Genomic DNA, 20417 nt, shown 5'->3' on the forward strand with positions numbered 1-20417 from the left:
TCAAGTACAGGGTTAGATACAGAGTAAAGCTCCCTCTGCACTGTCCCGTCAAACACTCCCAGGGCAGGTACAGGGTTAGATACAGAGTAAAGCTCCCTCTACACTGTCCCATCAAACACTCCCAGGGCAGGTACAGGGTTAGATACAGAGTAAAGTTCCCTCCACACTGTCCCATCAAACACTCCCAGGGCAGGTACAGGGTTAGATACAGAATAAAGCTCCCTCTGCACTGTCCCGTCAAACACTCCCAGGGCAGGTACAGGGTTAGATACAGAGTAAAGCTCCCTCTACACTGTCCCATCAAACACTCCCAGGGCAGGTACAGGGTTAGATACAGAGTAAAGCTCCCTCTACACTGTCCCATCAAACACTCCCAGGGCAGGTACAGGGTTAGATACAGAGTAAAGCTCCCTCTACACTGTCCCATCAAACACTCCCAGGGCAGGTACAGGGTTAGATACAGAGTAAAGCTCCCTCCACACTGTCCCGTCAAACACTCCCAGGGCAGGTACAGGGTTAGATACAGAGTAAAGCTCCCTCTACACTGTCCCATCAAACACTCCCAGGGTCAGGTACAGGGTTAGATACAGAGTAAAGCTCCCTCCACACTGTCCCATCAAACACTCCCAGGGCAGGTACAGGGTTAGATACAGAGTAAAGCTCCCTCTATACTGTCCCATCAAACACTCCCAGGGGCAGGTACAGGGTTAGATACAGAGTAAAGCTCCCTCTACACTGTCCCGTCAAACACTCCCAGGGTCAGGTGCAGGGTTAGATACAGAGTAAAGCTCCCTCTACACTGTCCCATCAAACACTCCCAGGGCAGGTACAGGGTTAGATACAGAGTAAAGCTCCCTCTACACTGTCCCATCAAACACTCCCAGGGCAGGTACAGGGTTAGATACAGAGTAAAGCTCCCTCCACACTGTCCCATCAAACACTCCCAGGGCAGGTACAGGGTTAGATACAGAGTAAAGCTCCCTCTACACTGTCCCATCAAACACTCCCAGGGCAGGTACAGGGTCAGATACAGAGTAAAGCTCCCTCTCCACTGTCCCATCAAACACTCCCAGGGCAGGTACAGGGTCAGATACAGAGTAAAGCTCCCTCTACACTGTCCCATCAAACACTCCCAGGGCAGGTACAGGGTTAGATACAGAGTAAAGCTCCCTCTGCACTGTCCCGTCAAACACTCCCAGGGCAGGTACAGGGTTAGATACAGAGTAAAGCTCCCTCTACACTGTCCCATCAAACACTCCCAGGGCAGGTACAGGGTTAGATACAGAGTAAAGTTCCCTCCACACTGTCCCATCAAACACTCCCAGGGCAGGTACAGGGTTAGATACAGAATAAAGCTCCCTCTGCACTGTCCCGTCAAACACTCCCAGGGCAGGTACAGGGTTAGATACAGAGTAAAGCTCCCTCTACACTGTCCCATCAAACACTCCCAGGGCAGGTACAGGGTTAGATACAGAGTAAAGCTCCCTCTACACTGTCCCATCAAACACTCCCAGGGCAGGTACAGGGTTAGATACAGAGTAAAGCTCCCTCTACACTGTCCCATCAAACACTCCCAGGGCAGGTACAGGGTTAGATACAGAGTAAAGCTCCCTCTACACTGTCCCGTCAAACACTCCCAGGGCAGGTACAGGGTTAGATACAGAGTAAAGCTCCCTCTACACTGTCCCATCAAACACTCCCAGGGTCAGGTACAGGGTTAGATACAGAGTAAAGCTCCCTCTACACTGTCCCATCAATCACTCCCAGGGCAGGTACAGGGTTAGATACAGAGTAAAGCTCCCTCTATACTGTCCCGTCAAACACTCCCAGGGTCAGGTGCAGGGTTAGATACAGAGTAAAGCTCCCTCTACACTGTCCCATCAAACACTCCCAGGGCAGGTACAGGGTTAGATACAGAGTAAAGCTCCCTCTACACTGTCCCATCAAACACTCCCAGGGCAGGTACAGGGTTAGATACAGAGTAAAGCTCCCTCTACACTGTCCCATCAAACACTCCCAGGGCAGGTACAGGGTTAGATACAGAGTAAAGCTCCCTCTACACTGTCCCATCAAACACTCCCAGGGCAGGTACAGGGTCAGATACAGAGTAAAGCTCCCTCTCCACTGTCCCATCAAACACTCCCAGGGTCAGGTACAGGGTTAGATACAGAGTAAAGCTCCCTCTGCACTGTCCCGTCAAACACTCCCAGGGCAGGTACAGGGTTAGATACAGAGTAAAGCTCCCTCTACACTGTCCCATCAAACACTCCCAGGGCAGGTACAGGGTTAGATACAGAGTAAAGCTCCCTCTACACTGTCCCATCAAACACTCCCAGGGCAGGTACAGGGTTAGATACAGAGTAAAGCTCCCTCTACACTGTCCCGTCAAACACTCCCAGGGCAGGTACAGGGTTAGATACAGAGTAAAGCTCCCTCTACACTGTCCCATCAAACACTCCCAGGGTCAGGTACAGGGTTAGATACAGAGTAAAGCTCCCTCTACACTGTCCCATCAAACACTCCCAGGGCAGGTACAGGGTTAGATACAGAGTAAAGCTCCCTCTACACTGTCCCATCAAACACTCCCAGGGGCAGGTACAGGGTTAGATACAGAGTAAAGCTCCCTCTACACTGTCCCGTCAAACACTCCCAGGGTCAGGTACAGGGTTAGATACAGAGTAAAGCTCCCTCTACACTGTCCCATCAAACACTCCCAGGGCAGGTACAGGGTTAGATACAGAGTAAAGCTCCCTCTACACTGTCCCATCAAACACTCCCAGGGCAGGTACAGGGTTAGATACAGAGTAAAGCTCCCTCTACACTGTCCCATCAAACACTCCCAGGGCAGGTACAGGGTTAGATACAGAGTAAAGCTCCCTCTACACTGTCCCGTCAAACACTCCCAGGGCAGGTACAGGGTCAGATACAGAGTAAAGCTCCCTCTACACTGTCCCATCAAACACTCCCAGGGCAGGTACAGGGTCAGATACAGAGTAAAGCTCCCTCTACACTGTCCCATCAAACACTCCCAGGGCAGGTACAGGGTTAGATACAGAGTAAAGCTCCCTCTACACTGTCCCATCAAACACTCCCAGGGCAGGTACAGTGATAGATAGAGAGTAAAGCTCCCTCTACACTGTCCCATCAAACACTCCCAGGGTCAGGTACAGGGTTAGATACAGAGTAAAGCTCCCTCTACACTGTCCCATCAAACACTCACAGGGCAGGTACAGCACGGGTTAGATACAGAGTAAAGCTCCCTCTACACTGTCCCATCAAACACTCCCAGGGGCAGGTACAGGGTTAGATACAGAGTAAAGCTCCCTCTACACTGTCCCGTCAAACACTCCCAGGGTCAGGTACAGGGTTAGATACAGAGTAAAGCTCCCTCTACACTGTCCCATCAAACACTCCCAGGGCAGGTACAGGGTTAGATACAGAGTAAAGCTCCCTCTGCACTGTCCCGTCAAACACTCCCAGGGCAGGTACAGGGTTAGATACAGAGTAAAGCTCCCTCTACACTGTCCCATCAAACACTCCCAGGGCAGGTACAGGGTTAGATACAGAGTAAAGTTCCCTCCACACTGTCCCATCAAACACTCCCAGGGCAGGTACAGGGTTAGATACAGAATAAAGCTCCCTCTGCACTGTCCCGTCAAACACTCCCAGGGCAGGTACAGGGTTAGATACAGAGTAAAGCTCCCTCTACACTGTCCCATCAAACACTCCCAGGGCAGGTACAGGGTTAGATACAGAGTAAAGCTCCCTCTACACTGTCCCATCAAACACTCCCAGGGCAGGTACAGGGTTAGATACAGAGTAAAGCTCCCTCTACACTGTCCCATCAAACACTCCCAGGGCAGGTACAGGGTTAGATACAGAGTAAAGCTCCCTCTACACTGTCCCATCAAACACTCCCAGGGCAGGTACAGGGTTAGATACAGAGTAAAGCTCCCTCTACACAGTCCCATCAAACACTCCCAGGGCAGGTACAGGGTTAGATACAGAGTGAAGCTCCCTCTACACTGTCCCGTCAAACACTCCCAGGGCAGGTACAGGGTCAGATACAGAGTAAAGCTCCCTCTACACTGTCCCATCAAACACTCCCAGGGCAGGTACAGGGTCAGATACAGAGTAAAGCTCCCTCTACACTGTCCCATCAAACACTCCCAGGGCAGGTACAGGGTTAGATACAGAGTAAAGCTCCCTCTGCACTGTCCCGTCAAACACTCCCAGGGCAGGTACAGGGTTAGATACAGAGTAAAGCTCCCTCTACACTGTCCCATCAAACACTCCCAGGGCAGGTACAGGGTTAGATACAGAGTAAAGTTCCCTCCACACTGTCCCATCAAACACTCCCAGGGCAGGTACAGGGTTAGATACAGAATAAAGCTCCCTCTGCACTGTCCCGTCAAACACTCCCAGGGCAGGTACAGGGTTAGATACAGAGTAAAGCTCCCTCTACACTGTCCCATCAAACACTCCCAGGGCAGGTACAGGGTTAGATACAGAGTAAAGCTCCCTCTACACTGTCCCATCAAACACTCCCAGGGCAGGTACAGGGTTAGATACAGAGTAAAGCTCCCTCTACACTGTCCCATCAAACACTCCCAGGGCAGGTACAGGGTTAGATACAGAGTAAAGCTCCCTCTACACTGTCCCGTCAAACACTCCCAGGGCAGGTACAGGGTTAGATACAGAGTAAAGCTCCCTCTACACTGTCCCATCAAACACTCCCAGGGTCAGGTACAGGGTTAGATACAGAGTAAAGCTCCCTCTACACTGTCCCATCAAACACTCCCAGGGCAGGTACAGGGTTAGATACAGAGTAAAGCTCCCTCTACACTGTCCCATCAAACACTCCCAGGGCAGGTACAGGGTTAGATACAGAGTAAAGCTCCCTCTACACTGTCCCATCAAACACTCCCAGGGCAGGTACAGGGTTAGATACAGAGTAAAGCTCCCTCTACACTGTCCCATCAAACACTCCCAGGGCAGGTACAGGGTTAGATACAGAGTAAAGCTCCCTCTACACTGTCCCATCAAACACTCCCAGGGCAGGTACAGGGTTAGATACAGAGTAAAGCTCCCTCTGCACTGTCCCGTCAAACACTCCCAGGGCAGGTACAGGGTTAGATACAGAGTAAAGCTCCCTCTACACTGTCCCATCAAACACTCCCAGGGCAGGTACAGGGTTAGATACAGAGTAAAGTTCCCTCCACACTGTCCCATCAAACACTCCCAGGGCAGGTACAGGGTTAGATACAGAATAAAGCTCCCTCTGCACTGTCCCGTCAAACACTCCCAGGGCAGGTACAGGGTTAGATACAGAGTAAAGCTCCCTCTACACTGTCCCATCAAACACTCCCAGGGCAGGTACAGGGTTAGATACAGAGTAAAGCTCCCTCTACACTGTCCCATCAAACACTCCCAGGGCAGGTACAGGGTTAGATACAGAGTAAAGCTCCCTCTACACTGTCCCATCAAACACTCCCAGGGCAGGTACAGGGTTAGATACAGAGTAAAGCTCCCTCTACACTGTCCCATCAAACACTCCCAGGGCAGGTACAGGGTTAGATACAGAGTAAAGCTCCCTCTACACAGTCCCATCAAACACTCCCAGGGCAGGTACAGGGTTAGATACAGAGTGAAGCTCCCTCTACACTGTCCCGTCAAACACTCCCAGGGCAGGTACAGGGTCAGATACAGAGTAAAGCTCCCTCTACACTGTCCCATCAAACACTCCCAGGGCAGGTACAGGGTCAGATACAGAGTAAAGCTCCCTCTACACTGTCCCATCAAACACTCCCAGGGCAGGTACAGGGTTAGATACAGAGTAAAGCTCCCTCTGCACTGTCCCGTCAAACACTCCCAGGGCAGGTACAGGGTTAGATACAGAGTAAAGCTCCCTCTACACTGTCCCATCAAACACTCCCAGGGCAGGTACAGGGTTAGATACAGAGTAAAGTTCCCTCCACACTGTCCCATCAAACACTCCCAGGGCAGGTACAGGGTTAGATACAGAATAAAGCTCCCTCTGCACTGTCCCGTCAAACACTCCCAGGGCAGGTACAGGGTTAGATACAGAGTAAAGCTCCCTCTACACTGTCCCATCAAACACTCCCAGGGCAGGTACAGGGTTAGATACAGAGTAAAGCTCCCTCTACACTGTCCCATCAAACACTCCCAGGGCAGGTACAGGGTTAGATACAGAGTAAAGCTCCCTCTACACTGTCCCATCAAACACTCCCAGGGCAGGTACAGGGTTAGATACAGAGTAAAGCTCCCTCTACACTGTCCCGTCAAACACTCCCAGGGCAGGTACAGGGTTAGATACAGAGTAAAGCTCCCTCTACACTGTCCCATCAAACACTCCCAGGGTCAGGTACAGGGTTAGATACAGAGTAAAGCTCCCTCTACACTGTCCCATCAAACACTCCCAGGGCAGGTACAGGGTTAGATACAGAGTAAAGCTCCCTCTACACTGTCCCATCAAACACTCCCAGGGGCAGGTACAGGGTTAGATACAGAGTAAAGCTCCCTCTACACTGTCCCGTCAAACACTCCCAGGGTCAGGTACAGGGTTAGATACAGAGTAAAGCTCCCTCTACACTGTCCCATCAAACACTCCCAGGGCAGGTACAGGGTTAGATACAGAGTAAAGCTCCCTCTACACTGTCCCATCAAACACTCCCAGGGCAGGTACAGGGTTAGATACAGAGTAAAGCTCCCTCTACACTGTCCCATCAAACACTCCCAGGGCAGGTACAGGGTTAGATACAGAGTAAAGCTCCCTCTACACTGTCCCGTCAAACACTCCCAGGGCAGGTACAGGGTCAGATACAGAGTAAAGCTCCCTCTACACTGTCCCGTCAAACACTCCCAGGGCAGGTACAGGGTCAGATACAGAGTAAAGCTCCCTCTACACTGTCCCATCAAACACTCCCAGGGCAGGTACAGGGTTAGATACAGAGTAAAGCTCCCTCTGCACTGTCCCGTCAAACACTCCCAGGGCAGGTACAGGGTTAGATACAGAGTAAAGCTCCCTCTACACTGTCCCATCAAACACTCCCAGGGCAGGTACAGGGTTAGATACAGAGTAAAGTTCCCTCCACACTGTCCCATCAAACACTCCCAGGGCAGGTACAGGGTTAGATACAGAATAAAGCTCCCTCTGCACTGTCCCGTCAAACACTCCCAGGGCAGGTACAGGGTTAGATACAGAGTAAAGCTCCCTCTACACTGTCCCATCAAACACTCCCAGGGCAGGTACAGGGTTAGATACAGAGTAAAGCTCCCTCTACACTGTCCCATCAAACACTCCCAGGGCAGGTACAGGGTTAGATACAGAGTAAAGCTCCCTCTACACTGTCCCATCAAACACTCCCAGGGCAGGTACAGGGTTAGATACAGAGTAAAGCTCCCTCTACACTGTCCCGTCAAACACTCCCAGGGCAGGTACAGGGTTAGATACAGAGTAAAGCTCCCTCTACACTGTCCCATCAAACACTCCCAGGGTCAGGTACAGGGTTAGATACAGAGTAAAGCTCCCTCTACACTGTCCCATCAAACACTCCCAGGGCAGGTACAGGGTTAGATACAGAGTAAAGCTCCCTCTACACTGTCCCATCAAACACTCCCAGGGGCAGGTACAGGGTTAGATACAGAGTAAAGCTCCCTCTACACTGTCCCGTCAAACACTCCCAGGGTCAGGTACAGGGTTAGATACAGAGTAAAGCTCCCTCTACACTGTCCCATCAAACACTCCCAGGGCAGGTACAGGGTTAGATACAGAGTAAAGCTCCCTCTACACTGTCCCATCAAACACTCCCAGGGCAGGTACAGGGTTAGATACAGAGTAAAGCTCCCTCTACACTGTCCCATCAAACACTCCCAGGGCAGGTACAGGGTTAGATACAGAGTAAAGCTCCCTCGACACTGTCCCGTCAAACACTCCCAGGGCAGGTACAGGGTCAGATACAGAGTAAAGCTCCCTCTACACTGTCCCATCAAACACTCCCAGGGCAGGTACAGGGTCAGATACAGAGTAAAGCTCCCTCTACACTGTCCCATCAAACACTCCCAGGGCAGGTACAGGGTTAGATACAGAGTAAAGCTCCCTCTACACTGTCCCATCAAACACTCCCAGGGCAGGTACAGTGATAGATAGAGAGTAAAGCTCCCTCTACACTGTCCCGTCAAACACTCCCAGGGCAGGTACAGGGTTAGATAGAGAGTAAAGCTCCCTCTACACTGTCCCATCAAACACTCCCAGGGCAGGTACAGGGTTAGATACAGAGTAAAGCTCCCTCTACACTGTCCCATCAAACACTCCCAGGGCAGGTACAGGGTTAGATACAGAGTAAAGCTCCCTCTACACTGTCCCGTCAAACACTCCCAGGGCAGGTACAGGGTCAGATACAGAGTAAAGCTCCCTCTACACTGTCCCATCAAACACTCCCAGGGCAGGTACAGGGTCAGATACAGAGTAAAGCTCCCTCTACACTGTCCCATCAAACACTCCCAGGGCAGGTACAGGGTTAGATACAGAGTAAAGCTCCCTCTACACTGTCCCATCAAACACTCCCAGGGCAGGTACAGTGATAGATAGAGAGTAAAGCTCCCTCTACACTGTCCCATCAAACACTCCCAGGGTCAGGTACAGGGTTAGATACAGAGTAAAGCTCCCTCTACACTGTCCCATCAAACACTCACAGGGCAGGTACAGCACGGGTTAGATACAGAGTAAAGCTCCCTCTACACTGTCCCATCAAACACTCCCAGGGGCAGGTACAGGGTTAGATACAGAGTAAAGCTCCCTCTACACTGTCCCGTCAAACACTCCCAGGGTCAGGTACAGGGTTAGATACAGAGTAAAGCTCCCTCTACACTGTCCCATCAAACACTCCCAGGGCAGGTACAGGGTTAGATACAGAGTAAAGCTCCCTCTGCACTGTCCCGTCAAACACTCCCAGGGCAGGTACAGGGTTAGATACAGAGTAAAGCTCCCTCTACACTGTCCCATCAAACACTCCCAGGGCAGGTACAGGGTTAGATACAGAGTAAAGTTCCCTCCACACTGTCCCATCAAACACTCCCAGGGCAGGTACAGGGTTAGATACAGAATAAAGCTCCCTCTGCACTGTCCCGTCAAACACTCCCAGGGCAGGTACAGGGTTAGATACAGAGTAAAGCTCCCTCTACACTGTCCCATCAAACACTCCCAGGGCAGGTACAGGGTTAGATACAGAGTAAAGCTCCCTCTACACTGTCCCATCAAACACTCCCAGGGCAGGTACAGGGTTAGATACAGAGTAAAGCTCCCTCTACACTGTCCCATCAAACACTCCCAGGGCAGGTACAGGGTTAGATACAGAGTAAAGCTCCCTCTACACTGTCCCGTCAAACACTCCCAGGGCAGGTACAGGGTTAGATACAGAGTAAAGCTCCCTCTACACTGTCCCATCAAACACTCCCAGGGTCAGGTACAGGGTGAGATACAGAGTAAAGCTCCCTCTACACTGTCCCATCAAACACTCCCAGGGCAGGTACAGGGTGAGATACAGAGTAAAGCTCCCTCTACACTGTCCCATCAAACACTCCCAGGGGCAGGTACAGGGTTAGATACAGAGTAAAGCTCCCTCTACACTGTCCCGTCAAACACTCCCAGGGTCAGGTCCAGGGTTAGATACAGAGTAAAGCTCCCTCTACACTGTCCCATCAAACACTCCCAGGGCAGGTACAGGGTTAGATACAGAGTAAAGCTCCCTCTACACTGTCCCATCAAACACTCCCAGGGCAGGTACAGGGTTAGATACAGAGTAAAGCTCCCTCTACACTGTCCCATCAAACACTCCCAGGGCAGGTACAGGGTTAGATACAGAGTAAAGCTCCCTCTACACTGTCCCATCAAACACTCCCAGGGCAGGTACAGGGTTAGATACAGAGTAAAGCTCCCTCTACACAGTCCCATCAAACACTCCCAGGGCAGGTACAGGGTTAGATACAGAGTAAAGCTCCCTCTACACTGTCCCGTCAAACACTCCCAGGGCAGGTACAGGGTCAGATACAGAGTAAAGCTCCCTCTACACTGTCCCATCAAACACTCCCAGGGCAGGTACAGGGTCAGATACAGAGTAAAGCTCCCTCTACACTGTCCCATCAAACACTCCCAGGGCAGGTACAGGGTTAGATACAGAGTAAAGCTCCCTCTGCACTGTCCCGTCAAACACTCCCAGGGCAGGTACAGGGTTAGATACAGAGTAAAGCTCCCTCTACACTGTCCCATCAAACACTCCCAGGGCAGGTACAGGGTTAGATACAGAGTAAAGTTCCCTCCACACTGTCCCATCAAACACTCCCAGGGCAGGTACAGGGTTAGATACAGAATAAAGCTCCCTCTGCACTGTCCCGTCAAACACTCCCAGGGCAGGTACAGGGTTAGATACAGAGTAAAGCTCCCTCTACACTGTCCCATCAAACACTCCCAGGGCAGGTACAGGGTTAGATACAGAGTAAAGCTCCCTCTACACTGTCCCATCAAACACTCCCAGGGCAGGTACAGGGTTAGATACAGAGTAAAGCTCCCTCTACACTGTCCCATCAAACACTCCCAGGGCAGGTACAGGGTTAGATACAGAGTAAAGCTCCCTCTACACTGTCCCGTCAAACACTCCCAGGGCAGGTACAGGGTTAGATACAGAGTAAAGCTCCCTCTACACTGTCCCATCAAACACTCCCAGGGTCAGGTACAGGGTTAGATACAGAGTAAAGCTCCCTCTACACTGTCCCATCAAACACTCCCAGGGCAGGTACAGGGTTAGATACAGAGTAAAGCTCCCTCTACACTGTCCCATCAAACACTCCCAGGGGCAGGTACAGGGTTAGATACAGAGTAAAGCTCCCTCTACACTGTCCCGTCAAACACTCCCAGGGTCAGGTACAGGGTTAGATACAGAGTAAAGCTCCCTCTACACTGTCCCATCAAACACTCCCAGGGCAGGTACAGGGTTAGATACAGAGTAAAGCTCCCTCTACACTGTCCCATCAAACACTCCCAGGGCAGGTACAGGGTTAGATACAGAGTAAAGCTCCCTCTACACTGTCCCATCAAACACTCCCAGGGCAGGTACAGGGTTAGATACAGAGTAAAGCTCCCTCTACACTGTCCCGTCAAACACTCCCAGGGCAGGTACAGGGTCAGATACAGAGTAAAGCTCCCTCTACACTGTCCCATCAAACACTCCCAGGGCAGGTACAGGGTCAGATACAGAGTAAAGCTCCCTCTACACTGTCCCATCAAACACTCCCAGGGCAGGTACAGGGTTAGATACAGAGTAAAGCTCCCTCTACACTGTCCCATCAAACACTCCCAGGGCAGGTACAGTGATAGATAGAGAGTAAAGCTCCCTCTACACTGTCCCGTCAAACACTCCCAGGGCAGGTACAGGGTTAGATACAGAGTAAAGCTCCCTCTACACTGTCCCATCAAACACTCCCAGGGTCAGGTACAGGGTTAGATACAGAGTAAAGCTCCCTCTACACTGTCCCATCAAACACTCACAGGGCAGGTACAGGGTTAGATACAGAGTAAAGCTCCCTCTACACTGTCCCATCAAACACTCCCAGGGCAGGTACAGGGTTAGATACAGAGTAAAGCTCCCTCTACACTGTCCCATCAAACACTCCCAGGGGCAGGTACAGGATTAGATACAGAGTAAAGCTCCCTCTACACTGTCCCGTCAAACACTCCCAGGGCAGGTACAGGGTTAGATACAGAGTAAAGCTCCCTCTACACTGTCCCGTCAAACACTCCCAGGGCAGGTACAGGGTTAGATACAGAGTAAAGCTCCCTCTACACTGTCCCATCAAACACTCCCAGGGCAGGTACAGGGTTAGATACAGAGTAAAGCTCCCTCTACACTGTCCCATCAAACACTCCCAGGGTCAGGTACAGGGTTAGATACAGAGTAAAGCTCCCTCTACACTGTCCCATCAAACACTCCCAGGGCAGGTACAGGGTTAGATACAGAGTAAAGCTCCCTCTACACTGTCCCATCAAACACTCCCAGGGCAGGTACAGGGTTAGATACAGAGTAAAGCTCCCTCTACACTGTCCCATCAAACACTCCCAGGGCAGGTACAGGGTTAGATACAGAGTAAAGCTCCCTCTACACTGTCCCGTCAAACACTCCCAGGGCAGGTACAGGGTTAGATACAGAGTAAAGCTCCCTCTACACTGTCCCATCAAACACTCCCAGGGTCAGGTACAGGGTTAGATACAGAGTAAAGCTCCCTCTACACTGTCCCATCAATCACTCCCAGGGCAGGTACAGGGTTAGATACAGAGTAAAGCTCCCTCTATACTGTCCCGTCAAACACTCCCAGGGTCAGGTGCAGGGTTAGATACAGAGTAAAGCTCCCTCTACACTGTCCCATCAAACACTCCCAGGGCAGGTACAGGGTTAGATACAGAGTAAAGCTCCCTCTACACTGTCCCATCAAACACTCCCAGGGCAGGTACAGGGTTAGATACAGAGTAAAGCTCCCTCTACACTGTCCCATCAAACACTCCCAGGGCAGGTACAGGGTTAGATACAGAGTAAAGCTCCCTCTACACTGTCCCATCAAACACTCCCAGGGCAGGTACAGGGTCAGATACAGAGTAAAGCTCCCTCTCCACTGTCCCATCAAACACTCCCAGGGTCAGGGACAGGGTTAGATACAGAGTAAAGCTCCCTCTGCACTGTCCCGTCAAACACTCCCAGGGCAGGTACAGGGTTAGATACAGAGTAAAGCTCCCTCTACACTGTCCCATCAAACACTCCCAGGGCAGGTACAGGGTTAGATACAGAGTAAAGCTCCCTCTACACTGTCCCATCAAACACTCCCAGGGCAGGTACAGGGTTAGATACAGAGTAAAGCTCCCTCTACACTGTCCCGTCAAACACTCCCAGGGCAGGTACAGGGTTAGATACAGAGTAAAGCTCCCTCTACACTGTCCCATCAAACACTCCCAGGGTCAGGTACAGGGTTAGATACAGAGTAAAGCTCCCTCTACACTGTCCCATCAAACACTCCCAGGGCAGGTACAGGGTTAGATACAGAGTAAAGCTCCCTCTACACTGTCCCATCAAACACTCCCAGGGGCAGGTACAGGGTTAGATACAGAGTAAAGCTCCCTCTACACTGTCCCGTCAAACACTCCCAGGGTCAGGTACAGGGTTAGATACAGAGTAAAGCTCCCTCTACACTGTCCCATCAAACACTCCCAGGGCAGGTACAGGGTTAGATACAGAGTAAAGCTCCCTCTACACTGTCCCATCAAACACTCCCAGGGCAGGTACAGGGTTAGATACAGAGTAAAGCTCCCTCTACACTGTCCCATCAAACACTCCCAGGGCAGGTACAGGGTTAGATACAGAGTAAAGCTCCCTCTACACTGTCCCGTCAAACACTCCCAGGGCAGGTACAGGGTCAGATACAGAGTAAAGCTCCCTCTACACTGTCCCATCAAACACTCCCAGGGCAGGTACAGGGTCAGATACAGAGTAAAGCTCCCTCTACACTGTCCCATCAAACACTCCCAGGGCAGGTACAGGGTTAGATACAGAGTAAAGCTCCCTCTACACTGTCCCATCAAACACTCCCAGGGCAGGTACAGTGATAGATAGAGAGTAAAGCTCCCTCTACACTGTCCCATCAAACACTCCCAGGGTCAGGTACAGGGTTAGATACAGAGTAAAGCTCCCTCTACACTGTCCCATCAAACACTCACAGGGCAGGTACAGCACGGGTTAGATACAGAGTAAAGCTCCCTCTACACTGTCCCATCAAACACTCCCAGGGCAGGTACAGGGTTAGATACAGAGTAAAGCTCCCTCTACACTGTCCCGTCAAACACTCCCAGGGCAGGTACAGGGTTAGATACAGAGTAAAGCTCCCTCTACACTGTCCCATCAAACACTCCCAGGGTCAGGTACAGGGTTAGATACAGAGTAAAGCTCCCTCTACACTGTCCCATCAATCACTCCCAGGGCAGGTACAGGGTTAGATACAGAGTAAAGCTCCCTCTATACTGTCCCGTCAAACACTCCCAGGGTCAGGTGCAGGGTTAGATACAGAGTAAAGCTCCCTCTACACTGTCCCATCAAACACTCCCAGGGCAGGTACAGGGTTAGATACAGAGTAAAGCTCCCTCTACACTGTCCCATCAAACACTCCCAGGGCAGGTACAGGGTTAGATACAGAGTAAAGCTCCCTCTACACTGTCCCATCAAACACTCCCAGGGCAGGTACAGGGTTAGATACAGAGTAAAGCTCCCTCTACACTGTCCCATCAAACACTCCCAGGGCAGGTACAGGGTCAGATACAGAGTAAAGCTCCCTCTCCACTGTCCCATCAAACACTCCCAGGGTCAGGGACAGGGTTAGATACAGAGTAAAGCTCCCTCTGCACTGTCCCGTCAAACACTCCCAGGGCAGGTACAGGGTTAGATACAGAGTAAAGCTCCCTCTACACTGTCCCATCAAACACTCCCAGGGCAGGTACAGGGTTAGATACAGAGTAAAGCTCCCTCTACACTGTCCCATCAAACACTCCCAGGGCAGGTACAGGGTTAGATACAGAGTAAAGCTCCCTCTACACTGTCCCGTCAAACACTCCCAGGGCAGGTACAGGGTTAGATACAGAGTAAAGCTCCCTCTACACTGTCCCATCAAACACTCCCAGGGTCAGGTACAGGGTTAGATACAGAGTAAAGCTCCCTCTACACTGTCCCATCAAACACTCCCAGGGCAGGTACAGGGTTAGATACAGAGTAAAGCTCCCTCTACACTGTCCCATCAAACACTCCCAGGGGCAGGTACAGGGTTAGATACAGAGTAAAGCTCCCTCTACACTGTCCCGTCAAACACTCCCAGGGTCAGGTACAGGGTTAGATACAGAGTAAAGCTCCCTCTACACTGTCCCATCAAACACTCCCAGGGCAGGTACAGGGTTAGATACAGAGTAAAGCTCCCTCTACACTGTCCCATCAAACACTCCCAGGGCAGGTACAGGGTTAGATACAGAGTAAAGCTCCCTCTACACTGTCCCATCAAACACTCCCAGGGCAGGTACAGGGTTAGATACAGAGTAAAGCTCCCTCTACACTGTCCCGTCAAACACTCCCAGGGCAGGTACAGGGTCAGATACAGAGTAAAGCTCCCTCTACACTGTCCCATCAAACACTCCCAGGGCAGGTACAGGGTCAGATACAGAGTAAAGCTCCCTCTACACTGTCCCATCAAACACTCCCAGGGCAGGTACAGGGTTAGATACAGAGTAAAGCTCCCTCTACACTGTCCCATCAAACACTCCCAGGGCAGGTACAGTGATAGATAGAGAGTAAAGCTCCCTCTACACTGTCCCATCAAACACTCCCAGGGTCAGGTACAGGGTTAGATACAGAGTAAAGCTCCCTCTACACTGTCCCATCAAACACTCACAGGGCAGGTACAGCACGGGTTAGATACAGAGTAAAGCACCCTCTACACTGTCCCATCAAACACTCCCAGGGGCAGGTACAGGGTTAGATACAGAGTAAAGCTCCCTCTACACTGTCCCGTCAAACACTCCCAGGGTCAGGTACAGGGTTAGATACAGAGTAAAGCTCCCTCTACACTGTCCCATCAAACACTCCCAGGGCAGGTACAGGGTTAGATACAGAGTAAAGCTCCCTCTGCACTGTCCCGTCAAACACTCCCAGGGCAGGTACAGGGTTAGATACAGAATAAAGCTCCCTCTGCACTGTCCCGTCAAACACTCCCAGGGCAGGTACAGGGTTAGATACAGAGTAAAGCTCCCTCTACACTGTCCCATCAAACACTCCCAGGGCAGGTACAGGGTTAGATACAGAGTAAAGCTCCCTCTACACTGTCCCATCAAACACTCCCAGGGCAGGTACAGGGTTAGATACAGAGTAAAGCTCCCTCTACACTGTCCCATCAAACACTCCCAGGGCAGGTACAGGGTTAGATACAGAGTAAAGCTCCCTCTACACTGTCCCGTCAAACACTCCCAGGGCAGGTACAGGGTTAGATACAGAGTAAAGCTCCCTCTACACTGTCCCATCAAACACTCCCAGGGTCAGGTACAGGGTTAGATACAGAGTAAAGCTCCCTCTACACTGTCCCATCAAACACTCCCAGGGCAGGTACAGGGTTAGATACAGAGTAAAGCTCCCTCTACACTGTCCCATCAAACACTCCCAGGGGCAGGTACAGGGTTAGATACAGAGTAAAGCTCCCTCTACACTGTCCCGTCAAACACTCCCAGGGTCAGGTACAGGGTTAGATACAGAGTAAAGCTCCCTCTACACTGTCCCATCAAACACTCCCAGGGCAGGTACAGGGTTAGATACAGAGTAAAGCTCCCTCTACACTGTCCCATCAAACACTCCCAGGGCAGGTACAGGGTTAGATACAGAGTAAAGCTCCCTCTACACTGTCCCATCAAACACTCCCAGGGCAGGTACAGGGTTAGATACAGAGTAAAGCTCCCTCGACACTGTCCCGTCAAACACTCCCAGGGCAGGTACAGGGTCAGATACAGAGTAAAGCTCCCTCTACACTGTCCCATCAAACACTCCCAGGGCAGGTACAGGGTCAGATACAGAGTAAAGCTCCCTCTACACTGTCCCATCAAACACTCCCAGGGCAGGTACAGGGTTAGATACAGAGTAAAGCTCCCTCTACACTGTCCCATCAAACACTCCCAGGGCAGGTACAGTGATAGATAGAGAGTAAAGCTCCCTCTACACTGTCCCGTCAAACACTCCCAGGGCAGGTACAGGGTTAGATAGAGAGTAAAGCTCCCTCTACACTGTCCCATCAAACACTCCCAGGGCAGGTACAGGGTTAGATACAGAGTAAAGCTCCCTCTACACTGTCCCATCAAACACTCCCAGGGCAGGTACAGGGTTAGATACAGAGTAAAGCTCCCTCTACACTGTCCCGTCAAACACTCCCAGGGCAGGTACAGGGTCAGATACAGAGTAAAGCTCCCTCTACACTGTCCCATCAAACACTCCCAGGGCAGGTACAGGGTCAGATACAGAGTAAAGCTCCCTCTACACTGTCCCATCAAACACTCCCAGGGCAGGTACAGGGTTAGATACAGAGTAAAGCTCCCTCTACACTGTCCCATCAAACACTCCCAGGGCAGGTACAGTGATAGATAGAGAGTAAAGCTCCCTCTACACTGTCCCATCAAACACTCCCAGGGTCAGGTACAGGGTTAGATACAGAGTAAAGCTCCCTCTACACTGTCCCATCAAACACTCACAGGGCAGGTACAGCACGGGTTAGATACAGAGTAAAGCTCCCTCTACACTGTCCCATCAAACACTCCCAGGGGCAGGTACAGGGTTAGATACAGAGTAAAGCTCCCTCTACACTGTCCCGTCAAACACTCCCAGGGTCAGGTACAGGGTTAGATACAGAGTAAAGCTCCCTCTACACTGTCCCATCAAACACTCCCAGGGCAGGTACAGGGTTAGATACAGAGTAAAGCTCCCTCTGCACTGTCCCGTCAAACACTCCCAGGGCAGGTACAGGGTTAGATACAGAGTAAAGCTCCCTCTACACTGTCCCATCAAACACTCCCAGGGCAGGTACAGGGTTAGATACAGAGTAAAGTTCCCTCCACACTGTCCCATCAAACACTCCCAGGGCAGGTACAGGGTTAGATACAGAATAAAGCTCCCTCTGCACTGTCCCGTCAAACACTCCCAGGGCAGGTACAGGGTTAGATACAGAGTAAAGCTCCCTCTACACTGTCCCATCAAACACTCCCAGGGCAGGTACAGGGTTAGATACAGAGTAAAGCTCCCTCTACACTGTCCCATCAAACACTCCCAGGGCAGGTACAGGGTTAGATACAGAGTAAAGCTCCCTCTACACTGTCCCATCAAACACTCCCAGGGCAGGTACAGGGTTAGATACAGAGTAAAGCTCCCTCTACACTGTCCCGTCAAACACTCCCAGGGCAGGTACAGGGTTAGATACAGAGTAAAGCTCCCTCTACACTGTCCCATCAAACACTCCCAGGGTCAGGTACAGGGTGAGATACAGAGTAAAGCTCCCTCTACACTGTCCCATCAAACACTCCCAGGGCAGGTACAGGGTGAGATACAGAGTAAAGCTCCCTCTACACTGTCCCATCAAACACTCCCAGGGGCAGGTACAGGGTTAGATACAGAGTAAAGCTCCCTCTACACTGTCCCGTCAAACACTCCCAGGGTCAGGTCCAGGGTTAGATACAGAGTAAAGCTCCCTCTACACTGTCCCATCAAACACTCCCAGGGCAGGTACAGGGTTAGATACAGAGTAAAGCTCCCTCTACACTGTCCCATCAAACACTCCCAGGGCAGGTACAGGGTTAGATACAGAGTAAAGCTCCCTCTACACTGTCCCATCAAACACTCCCAGGGCAGGTACAGGGTTAGATACAGAGTAAAGCTCCCTCTACACTGTCCCATCAAACACTCCCAGGGCAGGTACAGGGTTAGATACAGAGTAAAGCTCCCTCTACACAGTCCCATCAAACACTCCCAGGGCAGGTACAGGGTTAGATACAGAGTAAAGCTCCCTCTACACTGTCCCGTCAAACACTCCCAGGGCAGGTACAGGGTCAGATACAGAGTAAAGCTCCCTCTACACTGTCCCATCAAACACTCCCAGGGCAGGTACAGGGTCAGATACAGAGTAAAGCTCCCTCTACACTGTCCCATCAAACACTCCCAGGGCAGGTACAGGGTTAGATACAGAGTAAAGCTCCCTCTGCACTGTCCCGTCAAACACTCCCAGGGCAGGTACAGGGTTAGATACAGAGTAAAGCTCCCTCTACACTGTCCCATCAAACACTCCCAGGGCAGGTACAGGGTTAGATACAGAGTAAAGTTCCCTCCACACTGTCCCATCAAACACTCCCAGGGCAGGTACAGGGTTAGATACAGAATAAAGCTCCCTCTGCACTGTCCCGTCAAACACTCCCAGGGCAGGTACAGGGTTAGATACAGAGTAAAGCTCCCTCTACACTGTCCCATCAAACACTCCCAGGGCAGGTACAGGGTTAGATACAGAGTAAAGCTCCCTCTACACTGTCCCATCAAACACTCCCAGGGCAGGTACAGGGTTAGATACAGAGTAAAGCTCCCTCTACACTGTCCCATCAAACACTCCCAGGGCAGGTACAGGGTTAGATACAGAGTAAAGCTCCCTCTACACTGTCCCGTCAAACACTCCCAGGGCAGGTACAGGGTTAGATACAGAGTAAAGCTCCCTCTACACTGTCCCATCAAACACTCCCAGGGTCAGGTACAGGGTTAGATACAGAGTAAAGCTCCCTCTACACTGTCCCATCAAACACTCCCAGGGCAGGTACAGGGTTAGATACAGAGTAAAGCTCCCTCTACACTGTCCCATCAAACACTCCCAGGGGCAGGTACAGGGTTAGATACAGAGTAAAGCTCCCTCTACACTGTCCCGTCAAACACTCCCAGGGTCAGGTACAGGGTTAGATACAGAGTAAAGCTCCCTCTACACTGTCCCATCAAACACTCCCAGGGGCAGGTACAGGGTTAGATACAGAGTAAAGCTCCCTCTACACTGTCCCGTCAAACACTCCCAGGGCAGGTACAGTGATAGATACAGAGTAAAGCTCCCTCTACACTGTCCCATCAAACACTCCCAGGGTCAGGTACAGGGTTAGATACAGAGTAAAGCTCCCTCTACACTGTCCCATCAAACACTCCCAGGGCAGGTACAGGGTTAGATACAGAGTAAAGCTCCCTCTGCACTGTCCCATCAAACACTCCCGGGGCAGGTACAGGGTTAGATACAGAGTAAAGCTCCCTCTACACTGTCCCGTCAAACACTCCCAGGGTCAGGTACAGGGTTAGATACAGAGTAAAGCTCCCTCTACACTGTCCCATCAAACACTCCCAGTGTGAACTTTATTGCGTGCGCGCCACTCTGCGAGCGTGTGTGTGCGTCCGTGCGGTCGCGAGCGTGTGCGAGCACCTAATGACTCATTGCCCCTTTTTCCCCCCCCCCCCCCCCCCCTCGGTAGGGGGCGTAGAACAAACAGCCGATGAGTCCGGGGGCCGGGACGGAGAGATCGGAGGGGGCCGGCTCGGGGCGACCCCCCGTGTCCCACGGGACGACGCCGCCCGACTGGCCTACGGCGGCACTGCGGCCGGGGAAGTCGTCATCAGTCAGCCGGTGCCCATCGCGTTGCAGATCGCAGAGGGAAGCCGCTCCCAGTCCGTGAGTACTCGGAACAGTCTCGCCGATCGCACCCCATTGTCCGGGGGGGGGGTGGGGCGGTGGGGTGGGGAGCACAGATGTGCCCTGGTCACCAGGGACCCCTGAGC

General features: G+C 51.8%; 1 protein-coding gene across 1 annotated transcript in view; it reads left to right on the forward strand.

The window, feature by feature from the left end:
• Positions 1-20417, forward strand: part of LOC137314900 (calcium-binding and coiled-coil domain-containing protein 1-like) — a gene marked incomplete at its 3' end in the record, with an annotated part of 157230 nt that overhangs the window by 29624 nt on the left and 107189 nt on the right. Inside the window, exon 13 of the mRNA XM_067979921.1 lies at positions 20114-20310. Within this exon, the coding sequence (XP_067836022.1) occupies positions 20114-20310 (197 nt within the window). The remainder of the gene's footprint in view (positions 1-20113; positions 20311-20417) is intronic.

The sequence above is a fragment of the Heptranchias perlo genome, unplaced genomic scaffold (genome assembly GCF_035084215.1).
Source record: "Heptranchias perlo isolate sHepPer1 unplaced genomic scaffold, sHepPer1.hap1 HAP1_SCAFFOLD_522, whole genome shotgun sequence".
NCBI lineage: Eukaryota > Metazoa > Chordata > Chondrichthyes > Hexanchiformes > Hexanchidae > Heptranchias > Heptranchias perlo.